General features: G+C 41.8%; 1 protein-coding gene across 2 annotated transcripts in view; it reads right to left on the reverse strand.

Moving 5' to 3' along the window:
* Positions 1 to 2,011: 2,011 nt before the first annotated feature.
* Positions 2,012 to 20,860, reverse strand: part of SP4 (Sp4 transcription factor) — a 41,048-nt gene continuing 22,199 nt past the window's right edge. For both annotated transcript variants that reach the window (XM_040352804.1, XM_040352803.1), the window contains exons 4-6: positions 13,567 to 13,789; positions 8,509 to 8,708; positions 2,012 to 3,365 (exon numbers count right to left, since the gene is read on the reverse strand). In XM_040352804.1, the coding sequence (XP_040208738.1) occupies positions 3,088 to 3,365; positions 8,509 to 8,708; positions 13,567 to 13,789 (701 nt within the window). In that variant the 3' untranslated portion in view covers positions 2,012 to 3,087. The remainder of the gene's footprint in view (positions 3,366 to 8,508; positions 8,709 to 13,566; positions 13,790 to 20,860) is intronic.

Raw genomic sequence — 20,860 nt, forward strand, 5'->3', positions numbered from 1 at the left:
CCAAAAAAACACGCACACACACACAAAATCTACAGTAAGTGCTTAAATAATAATAATAATAATAATAAAAAAAAAAAACTCAAGCAAACTACACATTTTAGGCTTTTGGGGTACATGTGTAGTTTATACACATATACACCTCTGGCTAATCTGAAATTAAAATAATAATTTTCAAAATACAATGCCCTTTCCTATATACATCGGTGGAATTATTACTAACACAATGTGAAAAATGATTTGATTTAGACTGAATGAAAATAAATACTGTATTCTTGTGGAGCTTTGACCAATAGCATTGTCCTTTTACCATAAACTGTACTTATATTGTAATAATTAAAACAATTAATATGCATGTGTATATATATATATATATATATATTGTATATACATATATACATACACGCTGTCAAACACACATACACACACACACACACACACACACACGGTGTCAGAAGTGGCTTAATTTCTTTTCCCACAAAACTGACACATTAACTTTACATATATAGATATAAAAGGGAAAAGGGAAGGGGTTAAAAAAAAAAATACAAATATCTTCCTCTGCTCACTATCAATTACTATTAAAATGTGAAATGAAAGTTTGTGTAATTGATATCAGTTGTAGAAGGAGTCTTTCAGGCTGTATCAACTACTAGATTCTTATATCTTTTTTTTGGGAGGGGGGGGGGGGGGGGGCCTCAGCAGATAGGCGGAGCTGGGAACCAAGTGCAGAGATTTTGATGCCAAAATCTAAAGCTGGCCATGCCGCTTACAATTTGATTGTACAATCTCCTCTCCATTTACCTAAACCATGTAATGTGAGGGATAACAAAACACAAATTAAAAAACAAAACAAAAAAAAACAAACATAGTGCATCAAATTATTTTGACCCTTCTACCACACAGATGTTGTTAGAGCTAAAGGAGATTGTACAGATCGCAATGTGCATGGCGAGCGTTATTCCTTGTACACACGATCGGATTTTCCATTGGGATAAACTCAGACGGATTTCCGTTCAAGCGGTCTTGCATACACTGTCACACCAAATTCCGACCGTCAAGAACGCGGTGACGTACAACACTACAAAGAGCCGAGAAAAATGAAGTTCAATGCTTCCGAGTATGCGTCGACTTGATTCTGAGCATGCGTGTTTTTTTTCTCCGTCGGAGTTCCCTACAGACCAACGGAATTTATGATAGAAATGTTTTCCGTCTGAAAAAAAGAGAACATGGGGCCAGATTCACAGACAATTACGTTACACCGCGGCGGCGTAACGTATCCCATTTACGTTACACCGCCGCAGGTTTACAGCGTAAATGCCTGATTCACAAAGCTCTTACCTGTAAACTTGCGGCGGTGTAACGTAAATGCGCTCGGCGCAAGCCCGCCTAATTCAAATAGGGCGGGCACCATTTAAATTAGGCGCGTTCCCGCGCCGAACGGTCTGCCCATGCTCCGTTAGGAAATTTCCTGACGTGCATTGCGTGAAATTACGGCGCCCCGCCTTTTTTTTTTAAATGTGACGTGCGTTACGGCGTTTCGTATTCCCGGACGTCTTACGCAAAAAAAATTAGAAAATCGAAATTCGACGCAGGAACGACGGCCATACTTTAACATGGCTGATCTAAAGATAAGCCATGTTAAAGCAGGTGTAACTTTGCGACGGGTAAAAACGACTAGCGACGAAGTACGGGATTGCGACAAACGCACAAATCTTCGTGGATCGCCGTAACTAGTCATTTGCATATTCTACGCCGACCGCTATGGAATCGCAACCTAGCGGCCGGCATAGAATTGCATCCTAAGATCCGGCAGTGTAAGTCAATTACACCTGTCGGATCTTTTGGCTATCTATGCGTAACTGATTCTATGAATCAGCCGCATAGTTAGGACGGCCGGATCACAGAGATACGACGGCGTATCAGGAGATACGCCGTCGTATCTCTTCTGTGAATCTGGCCCATGTTCTCTTTCTAAATTCCGACGTAAAAAAAATCCGATGGGGCACACCCGGTTGGAATATCCGATGAAAGAATTCCCTCTGACTTTTTCCATCGGAAATTCCGATCATGTGTACAAGGCATAGAAGAGATATAAGGTAGTTTGATAATTCAACCCACTAGCATTAACCTTATACTGGACTGATAATTTAAGCCATTATAAATTTACTTGAAACCAAATGTACACTATAAAAATGTAACTTGATTAGAGGGTAAAAGTAAAATTCACATACATCTGTTGTGCTTTTTGAAATGTAAAAGGTGGCAAAATGACCTTTTTCTGGAACGTCTCGCCCCCTTGATCTAGCCACGAGCTATACAAGTTTTTTTTTAGCCATTTTGTTAACTTACTTGATGAAAGCATACACCTTTAGTACATTCCGCTAAATGTAAATCCTACATCAACTTTGCATATTAAAAGTCTAAAACGTCTGATGTATACTGACTTTCCAAAAAACAGTAAATATAAAAATAATAAAAATATATAGCGAGCGTGGAATGTGGAAAGGCTTGACTGTCGCAGTTTGTACATGTTGGTTCCTAATAATGCTTATCTACAAAATGCTATTAACAAAATGCTTAGAGCAGGTTCAATGTCTTGGGTGGTATGAAACTAGGCAGCTTGCATAAGGATAGCATTAAATCTATATAAATAACTATTTTACCCACATTTTATTAGCAGGTCTCTATACAAAAATCGCATCTTTGTAAAGGTAACTGCGTCATTTTTATGCTACCATAAATAAACTGATTGTACGGCCTTCTTACAAACAAAGTTTGTAATATTAATGGCCCCCAAGTCTATCAATATTTTTTACTATCATAAACAGTGGTTGTATTTTTGGGGGGGGGCTAACAGGAATGAGAAAGCGTTAAAATTTAGAAGCTTTTACAAAATGCAAAATTTATAATACAGGTAAAATATCTCTGATTTTCAGATTTATATTGCCTAATATTAGAAAATGTTTATATTTTTCACAGTTTAGTATATATCGGTTTCATCCTGCTGTTTTTGGGATGAACAACTTAAATAAAAAAAAATCTTGAAAAGAAATGTACAGACCAGATGACAATTCTGTAACAATAGAACTAGGTGCAGCGATACAAGTCCTTGTCACCTTCTAGAACATCTATGTTTGTAGCCACTGTTGGGGTGGCTGGGTTTGAATCTTGGGAGATGGCTGCTACAGTAACAATTCTAGGGGAACCAAGGACTCCAGTGACTGAGGCATCCAGGTCTCCTGATGTTACGATTGCCAGGGCTGTTCCACCTCCCTTTTTGTTTTGGTGGGTTTTGACGTGTTTTGAAAGATGGTCGCTCCTCATGAACCTTTTGGAACATTCTGGACACTCAAACCTCTTCTCCCCTAAGAAATAAAAACACAGAATATTTTTACAATAATGAACTAAAGTTGAGCTCCTGACAAATTCCAAAATACAATCAAGGAACTGGTTTACCAGCCAATAAGATCTTTTTAGCCAGCATAGCCGAGTCTTGTGACCTCCCTGCAGAGTCCAGACTGCAATATAAATAAACTGAAGAGGGCACCGCCTTCTAAGTGTAGTGGCTTATTAACCACTTCTCTACTTTGGGTGTTTTTCAGATTTGGTGTTTACGAGACTAAAACAGTTTTTTTTGCTAGAAAATTACTTAAAACCCACAAACATTATATATTTATTTTTTTTCTAACACCCTGGAAAATAAAATGACGATCATTGCAATACTTTTTGTCACACCATATTTGCGCAGCGGTCCTACAAGCGCACTTTTTTTGGAAAAAAATCACTTTTTTGAATTAAAAAATAAGACAGCAATAAATTTGGCCCAATTTTTTTATATATTGTGAAAGATAATGTTACGCCGAGTAAAATGGTACCCAACATGTCACGCTTACAAATTGCGCCCGCTCGTGGCATGGCGTCAAACTTTTACCCTTAAAAATCTCGATAGGCGACGTTTAAAAAATTCTATAGGCTGCATTTTTTGAATTACAGAGTAGGTCTAGGGCTAGAATTATTGCTCTCGCTCTAACGATCGTGGCGATACCTCACTTGTGTCGTTTGAACACCGTTTTCATATGCGGGCGCTACTCGCGTATGCGTTCGTTTCTGCGCACGAGCTCGTCGGGACGGGGAGCTTTAAAAAATTTTTTTTTTTCCTTATTTATTTTTATTTATTTTATTATTTTTTACACTGGAAAACAAAACAAAACAATTTGATCACTTTTATTCCTATTATAAGGAATGTAAACATCCCTTGTAATAGAAAAAAGCATGACAGGTCCTCTTAAATATGAGATCTGGGGTCAAAAAGACCTCAGATCTCATATTTAGACTAAAATGCAAAAAAAAAATAATAATTTGAAACTGTCATTTTTTCAAATGACAAAAAAATAAAATGTTTCTTTAAGAGGCTGGGCGGGACTGACGTTTTGACGTCACTTCCGCCCAGCAGAGCTATGGGGACGGGCGAAGGAGATTTTTCCTTCAGTCTCGTCCCCAGTCAGCTGCCGAACGGTCCCGATCGCCTCCGCCGCTACCGACGGCTCCGGTAAGCGGCGGAGGGCGTGGCGGGCCCTCTCCCGCCGCCGATAACGGCGATCTCGCGGCGAATCCGCCGCGGAGACCACCGTTATTGTTAACAGAACTGCTGACACTAAAGATGGATACCTCAGTTGTGGCAGCAGCTGCTGCCGTTACCGAGATATCTATCTTAAGGCTTCATTTCCACTGACGTTTTTACAGCCACTTTTCTGAGCGTTTTTTACAGCTTAAAAACGCCTGTCCATGTTATTCTATGGCATCATGCCCACATAAGCGTTTTTGAGCTGCAAATGGCATAGGCGTTTTTGAGCTGTAAAAAAAACGCAGGACCAGGGCGTTCTGAAGCTCCAGAGTAGAGCTGTAAAAAGGCCAGATGTTAAAAAACGCTCAAAAACGCTAAAAACCGCTACCGCTACCATGGACAGGCGTTTTTAAGCTGTAAAAAAGGCTAACAGCAGTGGCTGTAAAAACGCCAGTGGAAATGAAGCCTTAAAGTTAGGCCGTATAAAGACGTACGGCGGTTTTGAAGTGGTTAACCACTTGACCTCCGGAAGATTCTTCATGACCAGGCCATTTTTTGCAATAAGGCACTGCATTACTTTAACTGGCAATTGCGCAATTGTCATGTACCCAAATAAAATTGATGTCCTTTTTTTCCCCACACATGGAGCTTTCTTTTGGTGATATTTGATCACCTCTGTTTTTTTTTTATTTTTTTTTGCGCTATAAACAAACAAAAAAAAGACTGACAATTTTGAAAAAAATCAATAAAACATATCCAATAAAAAAAAAATTAATTTAGGTCAATATGTATTCTGCTACACATTTTTTGTAAAACAATTCCAATGAGTGTATATTGATTTGTTTGTGCAAAAGTTATAGCGTCTACAAACAATAGGATATTTGTATTTATTTATTTATTTATTACTAGTAATAGTGGTGATCAGCGACTTATAGCAGGACATTGCGGCAGACATTTTGACACTGACACTTTTGGGAGACCAGTAACACTAAGGCCGTGTACACACCAGCAAACATGTACGATGAAACCGGTCCGCTGTACGATGAAACAATACGCGGGGCGTGTCCGCGGTGTCGCCACGTCGATGACGCGGTGTCGCCGCGACAATGACGCGGCGACGTGGGCGGGCCTGCCAGTTAAATGCTTCCACGCATGCGTCGAAGTCATTCGACGCATGCGAGGGATGGCGGGCGCTCGGACATGTACGGTAGGTCTGTACAGACGACCGAACATGTCCGAGCAGGCAGGATTCCAGCGGACTGTTTTAAAACAAGTCCAGGAATATTTGTCCGCTGGGAAAAGGCCCGGCGGGCAAATGTTTGCTGGAATCCTGCACGCTCGGGCCTACACACGACCGAACATGTCTGCTGAAACTGGTCCGCGGACCAGTTTCAGCAGACATGTTTGGTCGTCTGTACGGGGCCTTATACAGTGATCAGTGCTAATGACACTGGCTGGGAAAAGGTTAACATCAGGGGCGATCACAGAATGGAAGGGATGGACACAAACTCCATCCCTTCCTTCCTTTCAGATCGTAGGTTGGTGTCTCTGCATGACAATCGGCGGGAGCCCGAGGACATTAAGTACCTGGCACCTATCGATCGGTTTCCGCTGTGTGTAATCACACAGCCCTCTACCCGGGAGTGCGGATTACGTATGTGTGTGTGTGTGTATATGTACATATATATGTATTTATGTGTGTGATCTGGCGCACAGGTGCCAACCTGTAGCAGTAAAACTGCTACAGGGCGGACCTGAAGTGGTAAAGTATAACTGATGGATAGAGAGTTGATTAAAACAGCTGTCAGTTTGTATTCCTGTCTGTGCCCTGGTTAAGGAGAGTCACCCTCTCAGTTTGTCCTGTTTACCATTAACATTGAAAGTGAAAGTGAAAGTAAAAGTAAAAGAAAATCCCAAATTTTGGGTTGTCCCCAGAAAAGTAATAGAGGGGAAACCTTTCAATGGAGACACTAGTTCTGATGATCTGGGGGACCCCAGAGATTTCCCTTAATTTGCAGGGATTTCCTCTCACTTCCTGTTAGGCTATGGGACAGGAAGTGAAATCTCCACTTTGGGACACAGATGGCGAAATAAAATCTGACAGGGTTTATATATAACCCTTTCTTGCTCCATCCAAAATGAAAAAAAATGGTTTTGCCTATAGTTCTACTTTAAACCATAAAAAATATAAAAACATTATGCAAGAGTTTGGCATATCTGCCCTATATCACATGCAGAGTACTCTTGGAAGCAGGCGAGATAGGCAGAGTTTGGTTGGTGGATGCAAAACTGCGCTTGGACGTTGTTGGTTTAAGCAGCATTTACAGAGCCAGGCTGGAATGCAAGCTGCTGAGGATGCGGCTGGGGGCTTCTGGACTCAATTTCAGCTGGACTCCTCAGGAGCTTGCTTTTCAGCCTGGCTCTGATTGCCACTCATACTATTAATGACTATTAATTACTATAGTTAAGCAATACAGCCTGGTCCAAGACCAATCCCTAGGCTGTGATTGGACAACAGAACAAAGAGGGCGCACCAGCCTAGTGCATTATCCTTAAAACATATTTTTACTTTTAAAAAACTAGTAGGCAATATACTCACAAAACAGCAGGTACATCAAAGCTTGTGATAATACATTACCTATCGCGTAGAGGTACAGTATGAGTACCAAGGGCTAATAATGTGTTTCAAGGGACTTTCCCTCTTCCTTAGAGGGGCTCAGAGGAGGAGGCAAAGTCAAAACACATACTGTCCTTCCACGTGATGTGACGTATTGAGCATTTGAAGCCGATATATTATGACAAGCTTTGATGTACCTGCTGTTTTGTGAGTATATTACCTACTAGTTTTTAGAAACACACAGCTCCCGGTCCTGTCAGGGGGAGAAATGTCTGATTGTCTGTTCATACAATGACAGTCCACCCCCCCCCTTCAGTTAGAACACACCCAGGGAACATACTTAACCCCTTCCCCGCCCCCTAGTGTTAACCCCTTCCCTGCCAGTGGCATTTTTATAGTAATCAATGCATTTTTATAGCACTGATCGCTATAAAAATGCCAATGGTCCCAAAAATGTGTCAAAAGTGTCCGCCATAATGTTGCAGTACCGATAAAAACTGCTGTTTGCCGCCATTACTAGTAAAAAAAAAAATATTAAAAAAAATGCCATACAACTATCCCCTATTTTATAAACGCTATAACTTTTGCGCAAACCAATCAATAAACGCTTATTGCGATTTTTTTTTACGAAAAATATGTAGAAGAATACGTATCGGCCTAAACTGAGGAAAAATTCTTTTTTTATATATATTTTTGGGGGATATTTATTATAGCAAAAAGTAAAAAATATAATTTTTTTTCAAAATTGTCGCTCTATTTTTGTTTATAGCGCAAAAACTAAAAACCGCAGAGGTGATCAAATACCACCAAAAGAAAGCTCTATTTGTGGGAAAAAAAGGACCCCAATGTTGTTTGGGAGCCACGACGCTCGACCGCGCAATTGTCAGTTAAAGCGACGCAGTGCCGAATCGCAAAAAGTGGCCTGGTCTTTGACCAGCAATATGGTCCGGGGCTTAAGTGGTGAAAGGGTTAGTTACATTTTTTTTAAAGAATTCTCTAGGCAGTACATAAACACAAGTCCAAATTTGTTAATACATTTTAAAATATATCCATTTTTGCTCCTCCCATACCTGTAGGCATTTTGTGAACAGAGTGAAACCTCCCATAAACACTTCTCATATTTTTCACAGCTCCATCCTGTCCTCTTCTGCTCTGTCCACTACCCAGCACCACTGCTGTATGTTTATACAAAAAATCACAGGGATTTGTTGAGCAGGACAGCCAGCTACACAAGACCTCCAGGACGAAACTAAAGGCACCCAGTGGGATTGGCACTGGGTACCTTGGGAAGGGGGGGGGGGATAAAACAAAAGGGAATCCAGTTTACCTGTATGGGTTCTTCTGTGCCTCTGTAGCTCATCGCTTCTGGTAAACCTCTTGCCGCAGAAGATCCAGTTGCATACAAAAGGTCTTTCTCCAGTGTGCCAACGAAGATGTGCTCGGAGATGAGATGTTTTCCCATACACTTTTCCACATCCTTCAATATGACATATGTGCTGTTTTTTCTTGCCTGGTTCACTGTTTGCTCTGGAAAAGAAATAGATAAACAGGTTATTAGAGAAGCTGACAAATGTGCTGAATCAAACCAATACAACCATTTGGAAAAAAATCTGCATGTTCTGGTAGATCAGAAGCTTAATAATGGCATGCAATACCAAGATTTGGTTTCCAAAGGGAGCCACGTCATCTCTTGTGTTATGGACTCCAGAGAGAGAGAGAGAGATATCATTTCCCCCATGCACAAATCATTAGTAAGACCTCATCTGGAATATGCAGTTCAGTTTTGGACACCAGTTTACAAAAAGGATATCGGGGAACTGGAGAAAGTGCAGAGAAGAGCAACCAAACTGATATTCTCACTTGAGAAGAGGAGATTAGGGGGGATATGATCAACATGTATAAATACATAAGCGATCCAAATAGTGAACTTGGTTATTCACTTTAAGGTCATCACAGTCATCACAGAGGACAAGGGGGCATTCTTTACGTCTAGAGCAGGGGTAGGGAACCTTGGCTCTCCAGCTGTGGTAAAACTACAAATCCCATCATGCCTCTGCCTCTAGGAGTCATGCCTGTGATTGTCAGGGTCTTGCAATGTCTCATAGGACTTGTAGTTGCAAAATAGCTGGAGAGCCGAGGTTGCCTACCCCTGTGGTCTAGAGGAAAGAAGATTTCATCTCCAAATACAGAAAGGCTTCTCTTCACAGTAAGAGCTGTGAAAATGTGGAATAGGCTCCCTCAAGAGGTGGTTCTGGCCAGCTCAGTAGATTGTTGTAAGAAAGGCCCGAATTATTTCCTAAAAAAACTAAATATAACTGGATACTAATTCTGCGTACACACGATCGAAAATTTCGACAACAAATGTTCGATTTGAGCTTTTTGTCAGAAATCCCGACTGTGTGTATGCTCCATCGGACATTTGCTGTTGGAATTTCCGACAACAAAAATTTGAGAGCGGATTCTCAAATTTTCCGACAACAAAAGTTCTGTATGCAATTCCGACGCACAAAAATCCTACGCATGCTCGGAATCATTGAACTTCATTTTTCTCGGCTTGTAGTAGTGTTGTGCGTGACCGCGTTCTCGACGTTCGGAATTTCCGACAACATTTGTGTTGACCGTGTATATGCAACACAAGTTTAAGCCAACATTCCGTCGGAAAAAAATCCACGGTTTTGTTGTCGGAATTTCCGATCGTGTGTATGCGGCATGACACAGGTAAAGTTGATTCAGGATTTTCCCCTGCTGGAGCAAACTGGATCATATTTTGGGGTTTTTGCCTTCCTCTGGATCAACTGTTTCTCTCTCTATTTATTTATTTTCTTCCCCTTCTATTGGTTGTACTGGATGGATTTGTGACTTTTTTCCAACCAGACTAACTATGTAAGATATAAACTGCTTGTTTTGCCATCTAGCTGACAACTTGAACATTGAACAGAGAGTGGGAATTCCTACTCCATTCCCACCCTCAAAAGGCCAAGGCCCAATATAGCACACCCTGTTAGCTCAGGCTGCAGCTCAATGGAGCAGCCAATCCCAAAAGCACATTGATATGTGGAAGATCTAAATTATACTACATTGGGTTAAATGCAGTGTCATATTCTTGGAATTTTTCCCAGACTATGAACCATGTGGTCTGAAACATAATTTGCCTATGGGGGAAAAAGGCTGTCACAAGGTTCAGATATTGAGCGACTTTAAAATATTACCCTACTGGTGTTGGACAAGTAGTCTGCTATTGACAACAGTATGGAGAATCAATCCTAAAGCTCGTACACACACTCGGTTTACTCGGCAAGAACCAGAAAGAAAATGCTCAAAATGACTTTGACGCATGCGCAGTAGCTTCCTAGGCATAGGTAGGGTGCAGCAAGAAGGCGGAGACGGCATCGAATGCGACAAGCGCATGCTCTTCGTACGCAATGATGTCACCACCTTCTTGCCTTTCAAAAGAACCGCGGTTCTTTTAAAAGGAGTGTCTGTACACTCCAGCGGCAAGAGATTCCTGCCAAGAATCTCGTCAGGAAAAACAATGTTTTTTTCCTGACGAGATTTTGGCCCGTGTGTACGAGGCTTTACACTTGTTGGATTTATTGCTACCAGAATGGAATATATGAATGGATGAATATGTAAGAAATTAAGCTACTGGGGTAAGCCATGATATTGCCAGTCTGACATAATTTGGAAAGGTCTACACATTGACATTATGGGAACCAATGTGTGCCATTGGCTGATTTCTGCCCATGTGTTTCCCTGCACAAGTCTGGTTAGCTTACACCAGCTATTTTTATCCAGAGCAAAAGAGAAAACGCATTACTGGTCACTAGTTTTGGTATCAAAAATTCCAACATAATTTCTGCTCCTATTAACCGCTTCAGCCCCGGAAGATATGGCTGCTCAATGACCGGGCCATTATTTGCGATACAGCACTGCGTCGTTTTAACTGACAATTGTGCGATCGTGCGATGTTGTATCCAAACAAAATTTATGCTAATTTTTTTCCCACCAATAGAGCTTTCTTTTGGTGATATTTGATCACCTCTGCAGTTTTTATTTTTTGTACTATAAACAAAAAAAGAGAGACAATTTTGAAAAAAAAATATATATTTTTTTTAGTTTTTGCTATAATAAATATCCCCAATTAAAAAAAAATAAAAAATGTCTTCATCATTTTAGGCCGATATATATTCTACAAATTTTTGGTAAAAAACGAATTGTAATAAGTGTATATTGATTGGTTTGTGCAAATGTTATAGCGTCTACAAAATAGGGGATAGATTTATGGCATTTTTAGTATTATTATTTTTTTTTTTACTAGTCATGGCGGCGATCAGAGATTTTTACCTGGCCTGCTACATTGCGACGGACAGATCAGACACTTTTTTGGGACCATTGACATTTATACAGTGATCAGAGCTTAAAATAGCCACTGATTACTGTATAAATGTCATTGGCAGGGAAGGGGTTATAACTAGGGGGCGATCAAGGAGTTAAATGTGTCCCCTCAGTGTGTGTTCTAACTGTGGGGGGATAGGAGTGACTAGAGGAGGCGACATATTGGTGTTCCTAATACGCGATCTGTCTCTCCTCTCCTGACAGAACCGGGATTTGTGTGTTTAACCTGCTAAAGCTCTTAAAGGAGCCGACGTACCTGTACATCGTTTTGCACATGGCTGCCAACCTGCCGACGTATATGTACATGTGTCGGTCAGGAAGTGGTTAATGTGACCTATAAACTGTACAACTCGGTAATTAAAAAATAAAATAATGTGGTTGCATAAGTGTGCACACCCTCTTATAACTGGGGATATAGCTGTGTTAAGCAATCACATTCAAACTCATGTTAAATACAGGTCAGTACACACCGGCCATCATTTAAAGTGTCTCTGATTAACCCCAAATAAAGTTCAGCTGTTCTAGTAGGTCTTTCCTGACATTTTCTTAGTCCAATCCTACAGCAAAAGCCATGGTCCGGAGAGAGCTTCCACAGCATTAGAGGATCTCATTGTTAAAAGGTATCAGTCAGGAGAAGGGTACAAAAGAATTTCCAAGGCATTAGATTTACCATGGAACACAGTGAAGAGTCATCATCAAGTGGAGCATACATCCAAATCAACAAATGAATAGCAGTAGTAACAGAAAGGTTTAATTGTATTCTCCTAATACTGAATGTTTTTAAATAAATGTCACTTTTTTATTATTGATAACTTGGCTGGTAGTAATCTTTTTTTCTTCCACGGTCAGCTTTTTTTTTACTTTCTTGAGTACATCAATTCTTGGATACGGCGATAATCAAACTTATATATGAAGTATCATTTTGGCAATACATTCACCCTTGACCCTTAGACTGTGTGGTTTGGGAATGCCCTTAGAGTTTTACTAAACCCACAACAGTAAAATCAGTCTTTATATGCAGAATAGCATGCTTGTTATACTAACTGTGGAACTTAAAGCGGAGCTCCACCCTAAAGTGGAACTCCCGCTGATCGGAAACCCTCCCCACCTCCGGTGTCACATTTGACACCTTTCAGGGGGAGGAGGGTGCAGATATCTGTCTAAAGACAGGTATTTGCACCCACTTCCGGCCAAACAGTCTCGGGCAGACTGCGGGCATGACAACACTCGGCTCCCAGTACACAGCGGGAGCCAATCGGCAGGCGTAGCGCGACTCGCGCATGCGCCATAGGGAACCGGGCAGTGAAGCCGGAGCGCTTAACTTCCTGGTTCCCTCACAGAGGATGGCGGGGGGGGGGGGGGAGCAGAGTGACGAGCAATCGCTCGTCCTCTGCTGCGGACGGCGCTGGGCTCCAGGACAGGTAAGTGTCCTAATATTAAAAGTCAGCAGCTGCAGTATTTGTAGCTGCTGGCTTTTAATATTTTTTCTCAGCAGACATCCGCTTTAAGGGGGTAATCCTCTACATTGTGTAAAAAGGCTGTTTTATCCTGTATGGAGAGATCCTTCCCTCCCCTCACTGTCTGTCTGGGGAAGGCCAGCTAACACAGGCAGGGTAGCCGACCTGCACATGCTCAGTTGTGTCTTTTATGGTGTATAGAATATTTCCTTGTTGAGTCGAACTAGCCAGGTCACATGTGGGCGTGTATACAGGCTGAAGTGGAAATCTCCTCCTACATGAACTCCCAGTACAGGAGAAACCGTGCAGTTTATCATGTAACCCGTGGTATACAGACCGTCCAAAAAGGTATATAGTGGAAATATTTTAATGTAAAAAGAAGATTTATAAGCTGTGGGCACTGTGGTGGGGGAGGAACAGATAAACTACTTTTATATTACTGGATTTAGTAACACTTTAATTAAAACTTTTGTCACATACTCCCTGTTCAAAATATCTTAACAAGGTTCATAGAACTTCATTGAAGAGCTTACCTTCCTTCCCCTTCTCTACAGTTAGGACATGAACATGCAACTCTTCTCAGCCTCTTGCCAGTCTGCACCTCTTGATCTGATGATAGCTGAGACTGTTGAAGCTGCACCTGTGATATTTGATCAGGACTGACGGCACCGATGGTGGCATTGGTAAGCCCTCCAACAGCAATAGAGGCTATAGTAGCTTGCTGTACTTTGACACCTTCACTTCCTTGCTGCTGGCCTGGTGTTGGAAAATTAAAATTAAACAACAAAATGTTTAGTAATTGGAAAGGTCCTTATAAAAAGTCAACATATACAATTCAAAATTAACGATGATGGAGAGTTATGGATACAATGGCTGCAATACAATACAATTATTAATTCATGCTGAAATTGTTCACCTCCAACTTTGTAGAGAGAGAAAGAGGCTATATTATAATGAGCAACCAATATATGGATATGGTAGGATGTAATTTTTCTCGATTGCCATGATTCATTTTTATTCTGTGAAAGTGTGAATATACATATTTTTATAATAAAAATCCATTTAATTATCTTAATTTTGACTGCTTAATACCAATTAATATATGCAGGACCGTCTTTAAGGCAGGGCAAATAGGACAGCTGCCCTGGGCCCTGTCATTGACAGAATCTCTTTCAAGGCACTCTGTCTAACGCATAAGTGCGTTCAAGGAAATGCCCCACAATATCTATGCGAAAAACTAAAAGCTCACAACCCCAATCGCGTTCTGCGATCCACCAATCAAAACCTACTCCAGATACCCAAAGCCAGATACAAGTCCAAAGGAGAACGGAGATTTGCAGTCCAAGGACCCAGACTGTGGAACGCTTTACCAACCAGCATCCAATTGGAGGTGAACCCCTTGGCCTTCAGAGGAAAAATCAAAACCTATCTCTTCTGGGCAAAAAGTCTCGCTCAGAAAATGGATTCTAAGCGCCCAGAGGCGATTCAGTTCGCACGTGTTGCGCTATAAAAGTTTCTCACTCACTCATTGTTGTGGGGCCCAAAGCAGCTGCCTCATACTTGCCAACTATCCCAGTTTAAATTCTCTTGTCCCTTGAGGTTTTAGTCCTGTGCTGTGTCCTGATATCTCAGAATGTAGTGCTGCTACTAATGCTGCCCAGCTCTGCCCTATTGTTGTGCACAGGTGACTCACCTGCAGACCCTGAGTTTACATGTCAATAACCATTCATTATGTCATTATACCATTCATATGTAAATAATGGGAGCATTCATATGTAAATAGCGGCGGTATTCATATGTAAATAGCTGAGGCCGGTGGCATTCATATGTAAATAAAGGCGGCGTTCATATGTATAATGTGCCCCTCTGCAGTCAAGAGATGATGTGCTGTAACCTCTAGCAACCAATCAGTGAGCCGTGATGTGTGCTGTAACTTCTGGCAACCAATCAAAATCTCTGCCTTATCTGATACAGTAAACTGATTTTAAGTCTAGCTGATATTTATTGTATGTCTCTCAGAGCAGGTGGAGAGCAAAATTGCATGGGGGGGGGGGGGGGGGGGAGCCCAAGAAAATCTGCCCAACTTTTGGAAAGCCGAGTGAACTTGAATGTAGCCATGCACACATCAAGAAAAACATAATAATTCCTCAAATACTGGTCTTTATCTGTTGGGGTCAAATTGAACACAGTTGTACCCATCCTTCACAACATTGTAACTATGTGTCCCCGCCCGGTGGCACCCCTCTTCCCCTCCCACTCCCCCCCCCCCTCTCGTCTTCCTACCCTTTCTTTGTATAAGCTCATTGTGACAAGGCAACTATATGGGCATCATGAGGCTTTCTAGAAAATCTATGAAGAGGTTCCCAATAAGCACCTGGAATCACCTCTCCTTGAAAGGAACTTCTGGATCCCCTAACACTCAGACTTTTCGCTCTGGAAGTACTTCATTGGAAGCCCGAAATATGTCTGGCCTCCCACCGATTTCAACAACGTTCTTTGGATTTTAACGTTGCATGGCCTGTTTTTGTAGATGGCAGAATGTTAGAATCCCCCTGTTCTTTACAGTGTTTTGCCTTCGCTCATGTACCCATTCTGTTTCCCCATACTTCCCTTTTTTCTCTTGTTTTTGTACTGAAAAATGTATAAATACAGAATGCAAAAAAGTGTTTATTTTGCCCCCAAAAAACTACATTTGAAAAAACGCTGCGCAAATACCATGGGCCATAAAAAAATTGCGACGACCACTATTTTATTCTCTAGGGCCTTTGGGGATTCTAAGTAATTATCTAGCAAAACATACTGATTGTTACTTGTAAACAAAATGTGTCAGAAAAGGCCTGGTCTGAAAGTGGTTAATAAACCTGACAACACTAATGCAATCTCAATTTGGAAACAAAGTCAAGGAAGCACTGTACTATGACAACCCTTCTGTCTATATTCTAGTGATCCAGGAACATGGCTGCTGGTAATGCTGGAATTTATTTTTATAAAATCGTTTCTAACAACCACCAGATTCAGTCCTGTCTTGGTAGTTTAACTGTGAGATGCAAGAAGAAAAAGACATGGGCTGTTTTGGCAGTATGCTCCTAATGATATTCTTTGGAGCGGCGTGTGCATATTCTGCATGGGACTATACAGAATCTCATTTAAAGCAAAACTAAACTATCCTATCCTTTACAGCCAAGGAAGTGGCCATCTTAGCATCTTACTGATCTGTAGTTGTCATAATATTGCACATGTGATCAGTTATGACTCCAGTCATTTGATGGCTTGACATTTTGGTTGAGACAATTTCGACGCGGGAACGACGGCCATACTTTACACAGCAATACGCTTGCTGTGTAAAGTTATGGCACAAAAAAAAAAAGTAACTATGCGACGGAAAACTAGACTACCGATGACGTAGCGAACGCGAAAATCCGTCGTGTATCGCCGTAACTCCTAATTTGCATACCCGACGCTGGTTTACGACGCGCAATCCCCCCCCCCCCCCCCCCCCCGGTACTGCATCTTAAGATCCGACAGTGTAAAACAATTACACCTGTCGGATCTTATAGCTATCTATGCGTAACTGATTCTATGAATCAGTCGCATAGATAGAACAACAGATACGACGGCGTATCAGGAGATACGCCGTCGTATCTGCTTTGTGAATCTGGCCCTTAGATTTTTAACTGGAATTCAATGTAAATGAAGGAGGTATAATAGAAAACGTCAAGAAGGGGCGAAATTTAGAGCCAAATCACATTTTTGCATTGCGGTAACGCACATTACACTTGTTGGTGTGATGGCATTCCGTTTGAACGGCACCCCAATGCACCCGCACTGTAGCCTGCCACAATACATGGCAATGCACGATAGTGAATTCCAAAAAGGGGATATATGCTAGATTTAGAACACCTGCAGAAAAGTTTCATCAGTTCAAACTATTGTATGATGTTTTAGCCCCCGTTCACACCGCTGCGGCTTTGAAATTGCGCTACTTCAGTGCGATTTGCACTACCGATTTCATTGTGGCTTGCGACTTCATTTAATAGAAGGCTATGCAAGTCGCAATTAAATTGGTAAAAAGTAGTGCAGGAACCTTTTTCCTAATTGCTGAGACATGAGTCGCGGTGATATGAATGGTTCCATTACCGGCAATGCAACTTGTCATGCGATTTGAACCAAAGAAATATCAGAAATATCCACACGCTGACACTTTAAATTAAAAAAATGTATAAAGCAGCTTACACCACTGTGAATCACTACCACAAAAAAGACTGAAAAAACAAAAAAATAAAATAAAAGTACAATGCTCCTCAAATAATCAAATACCGAAAATAAATAAAAAAATAAATCATGAAATAAACATATCACTGTATATCAATACTTTCATAAGGGCTTGTGCATACAAAGAAGTACATACTTCAATGAACGATATCCGACTTTGATCCGAACATATTAGGCCCTGTAAAGCTGGTATGGATTTTGAGGGGAAACCCCACACCAAAAAAAAAACGGTGTGCCCCCACAGAATCCATACCAGGCCCTTATACAAGCATGCAGCCTGGCAGGTCAGGAAAGGGACCATACCAGGCCACGTGCCCTCAACGTGGCCTGGTATCAACAAAGCACCTTGTCCCCATGTTGATGGGGACAAGGGCCTCTTCTCAACAACCCTGGGTGGTGGTTATGAGGGTCTGCGGGCAGGCGGCTTATCAGAATCTGGAAGCTCTCTTTAAAAAATAGGGGGTACATTGTACCCCTACCAATTCACTAAAAAAAATTAAAAGTGTAGCGTTACAAAAAACAAGAGATGGCTTTCAAAAAGTCCTTTATTAAAAATGAAGAATGTCCCCCGTTGTAGCTCCAGGTATTCTTCATCTGGTTCCTCTCCCTCGGCCGATGACTTCCTCTGCTGACCTGGCCATCTTCCGACGATGGCTTCCACTGTTGTGTCAGGTTCGGTGTCTGCCAGTTCTCATATAGCCATGGGGCCCCTTGTGATGTCACCCGGAGATCTTGCCCCTGTCATGAGGTGGTGTGTTATACGGGTGACGTCCTCGGATGGCCACATCCCATGGCTGTATAAGAACTGGGACCTGACACAACAGCAGGAGCCAGTGTTGGAGGAGGACCGGTTCATCGTAAAAAGAAGTCATCGGTGGAGAGAGAAGAAACAGGACAAAGAAGACAAGGAGCGATGGGGGACATTCTTCATTTTTAATAAAGAACTTTTCAAAAACCGTCTCTTGTTTTTTGTAACACGCTTTTTTAGTTGGTGAATGGGTAGGGGTACTCATTCACATGGAGGGGCGGGATATGGGGGGCTTCCAGATTTTAATAAGCCCCCTGCCTGCAGACCACCATAACCACCGCCCAGAGAGCCCTCTCTGCCCCAAAGCACCCCCCCCCCCATTTTGAGGGCATGTGGCCTGGTATGGTCCAGGAGGGGGTTGCATCCTCGGATGGCATGGGGTTTCCCCTCAAAATCCATACCGGATTGAAGGGTCTTCTGGTCTGGGGAGGGGGACCCCACAATATATATTTTTTTTCCATTTTGGGTGTGGAGTTCCCCCTCAAGATCCTCAGAGCACAAGTCGCATGCTACAAGTCGGATCAGTTAAGATGACGATCCCGACTTCCATTCAAATCAAGAGGCTGAAATCGTGCCCAAGTAGGACCAAAGTAGTGCAGGAAGAATTTTCAAAGTCAGACCAGTTAAAACGGCTCTCATAGGGAACCATTCATTTTGGGGTCATGTGACATGTGCTCTCATAGTGGGAGTGCATGTCGGACCGGCCCTAATGGCGGAGATTTACTAAAACTGGTGCAAAAATAATCTGGTGCAGCTATGCATAGTCACCAATCAGCTTCTAGGTTTTATTGCCAAAGCTAAAGTTAGAAGCGGATTGGTTACTATGCACAGCTGCACCAGATTTTGTGTGCACCAGTTTTAGTAAATCTCTCACAGTGTGTCCCCCATGCATTGGTGAATCCATCTGGGTGCCAAATCAAATATGCCTTCACCTCATTTGATGGACCCCATTGTTAAAAGGAGGTTGTGAACAGCACTGTATGATAACCCTCTGTAAAAAACTATTAAGTCTCAGCACTGAAGTATCAACAATGTATCTACTGTTTGATTCCACTTTTTCACTATTAGCCTAGGTTCACACTGCTGCGAATTCAAAATCGCGGTAAAATGCACGATTTTACCGCGATTTCGCGGCTGCGATTTCGGCCGCAATTTAATGTAAATCGCGGGCCGAAATCGCAAAAAGTAGTACAGGAACTACTTTTTGAAATCGCAGATGCGGCGTCGCACTGATTAGGACAGTGCCATTGCCGACAATTGCCGCCGATTTGAGATGCGATTTGACATGTCAAATCGCATCTCAAATCGTTCCAAATCGTACCCAGTGTGAACCAGGGCTCAAGCACATTGGGATTGAGTGGACTTTATTTTAGGCATAGGTTTTACTTGCATGTAGTTCTTTGTATGCACAAGCAAAGTGAATGCACAAGCACTTGTGAAAGTATTGATACACAGTGCAGGGATGTTCATTTAGTATCGCCCGATGCCCAAGACATGCAGTTCCGGGAGCCTGGCAAGATGTTTTTCTTTACATTTAAAGCTGTTGCGGGCAAGCAACACGGTTTCCAGCCAATGGTCAGCTCTCTTGTAAAAGCAATTTGAGTGGCTAACTAGCTGTTGGATCGCTTTTACAACCATGGGAAGGGATGTCCCCCCTCCTGTGGGCTGTCCCCTCCCACCCAGACATCCGATCGAGCTTCTCCTGGCTGATTATAGAGACGGACAAAGTCCAGAACCACTTTCTCCGCCTCTATAATATAGGAAACCGGAAGCGACGAACAAACATCACTTCCTGGCACCATTTAATTTTTTTTTAAAGCATTTGATCACACCGATCTTGGCGCCGTTGCACGGACGTGAGCAATTTCAAAGCGTGACATGTTTGGCATCTATTTACTCGGCGTGACATCATCTTTACCAAAATTGGGATATGTATTGTGTTTTTTGCATTAAAATTTAAAAACAAACAAAAAAATATATATTTTTTCTCCAAAAAAAAAAATGCATTTGAAAAACCTCTACACAAATACCGTGTGACATAAAAATTGCAACACCCACCAATTTATTCTCTAGGGCCTCTGCTTTAAAAAAATAAATACATGTATATTGATTTTATATATATATATATATATATACACATACACACACACACTGTGGGGGCAAAGAGGAGGGGGAGAGAACAGAGGCTTCGCATCGCTGGACCATGGGACAGGTAAGTGTCTGTTTATTAAAAGTCAGCAGCTACACTTTTTGTAGCTGCTGACTTTTAATAAACTCAAAAACCAGTGGAACTCTGCTTTGATTGAACAAGCTGATTGGTTACAATGCACAGTTGCACCAGAGTCTGAGTGTTCCAGTTTTAGTAAATCCTCCCCAGTATCTCACAAAAGTGAGTACACCCCTCACATTTTTGTAAATATTTTATTATATATTTTCATGTGACAACACTGAAGAAATGCCACTTTGCTACAATGTAAAGTAGTGGGTGTACAGCTTGTATAACAGTGTACATTTTCTGTCCCCTCAACACAGCCATTAATGTCTAAACCTCTGGCAACAAAAGTGAGTACACCCCTATGTGAAAATGTTCAAATTGGGTCCAATTAGCCATTTTCCCTCCGTGTGACTCGTTGAACTCTCTTATGATCCGAAAAAAAGATTTGTTGCTCTACATAAAGATGGCATAGGCTATAAGATTGCCAAGACCCTGAAACTGATTTGCAGCACAGTGGCCAACACCATACAGC

This window comes from Rana temporaria, chromosome 5, assembly GCF_905171775.1.
Source record: "Rana temporaria chromosome 5, aRanTem1.1, whole genome shotgun sequence".
NCBI classification, from domain to species: domain Eukaryota; kingdom Metazoa; phylum Chordata; class Amphibia; order Anura; family Ranidae; genus Rana; species Rana temporaria.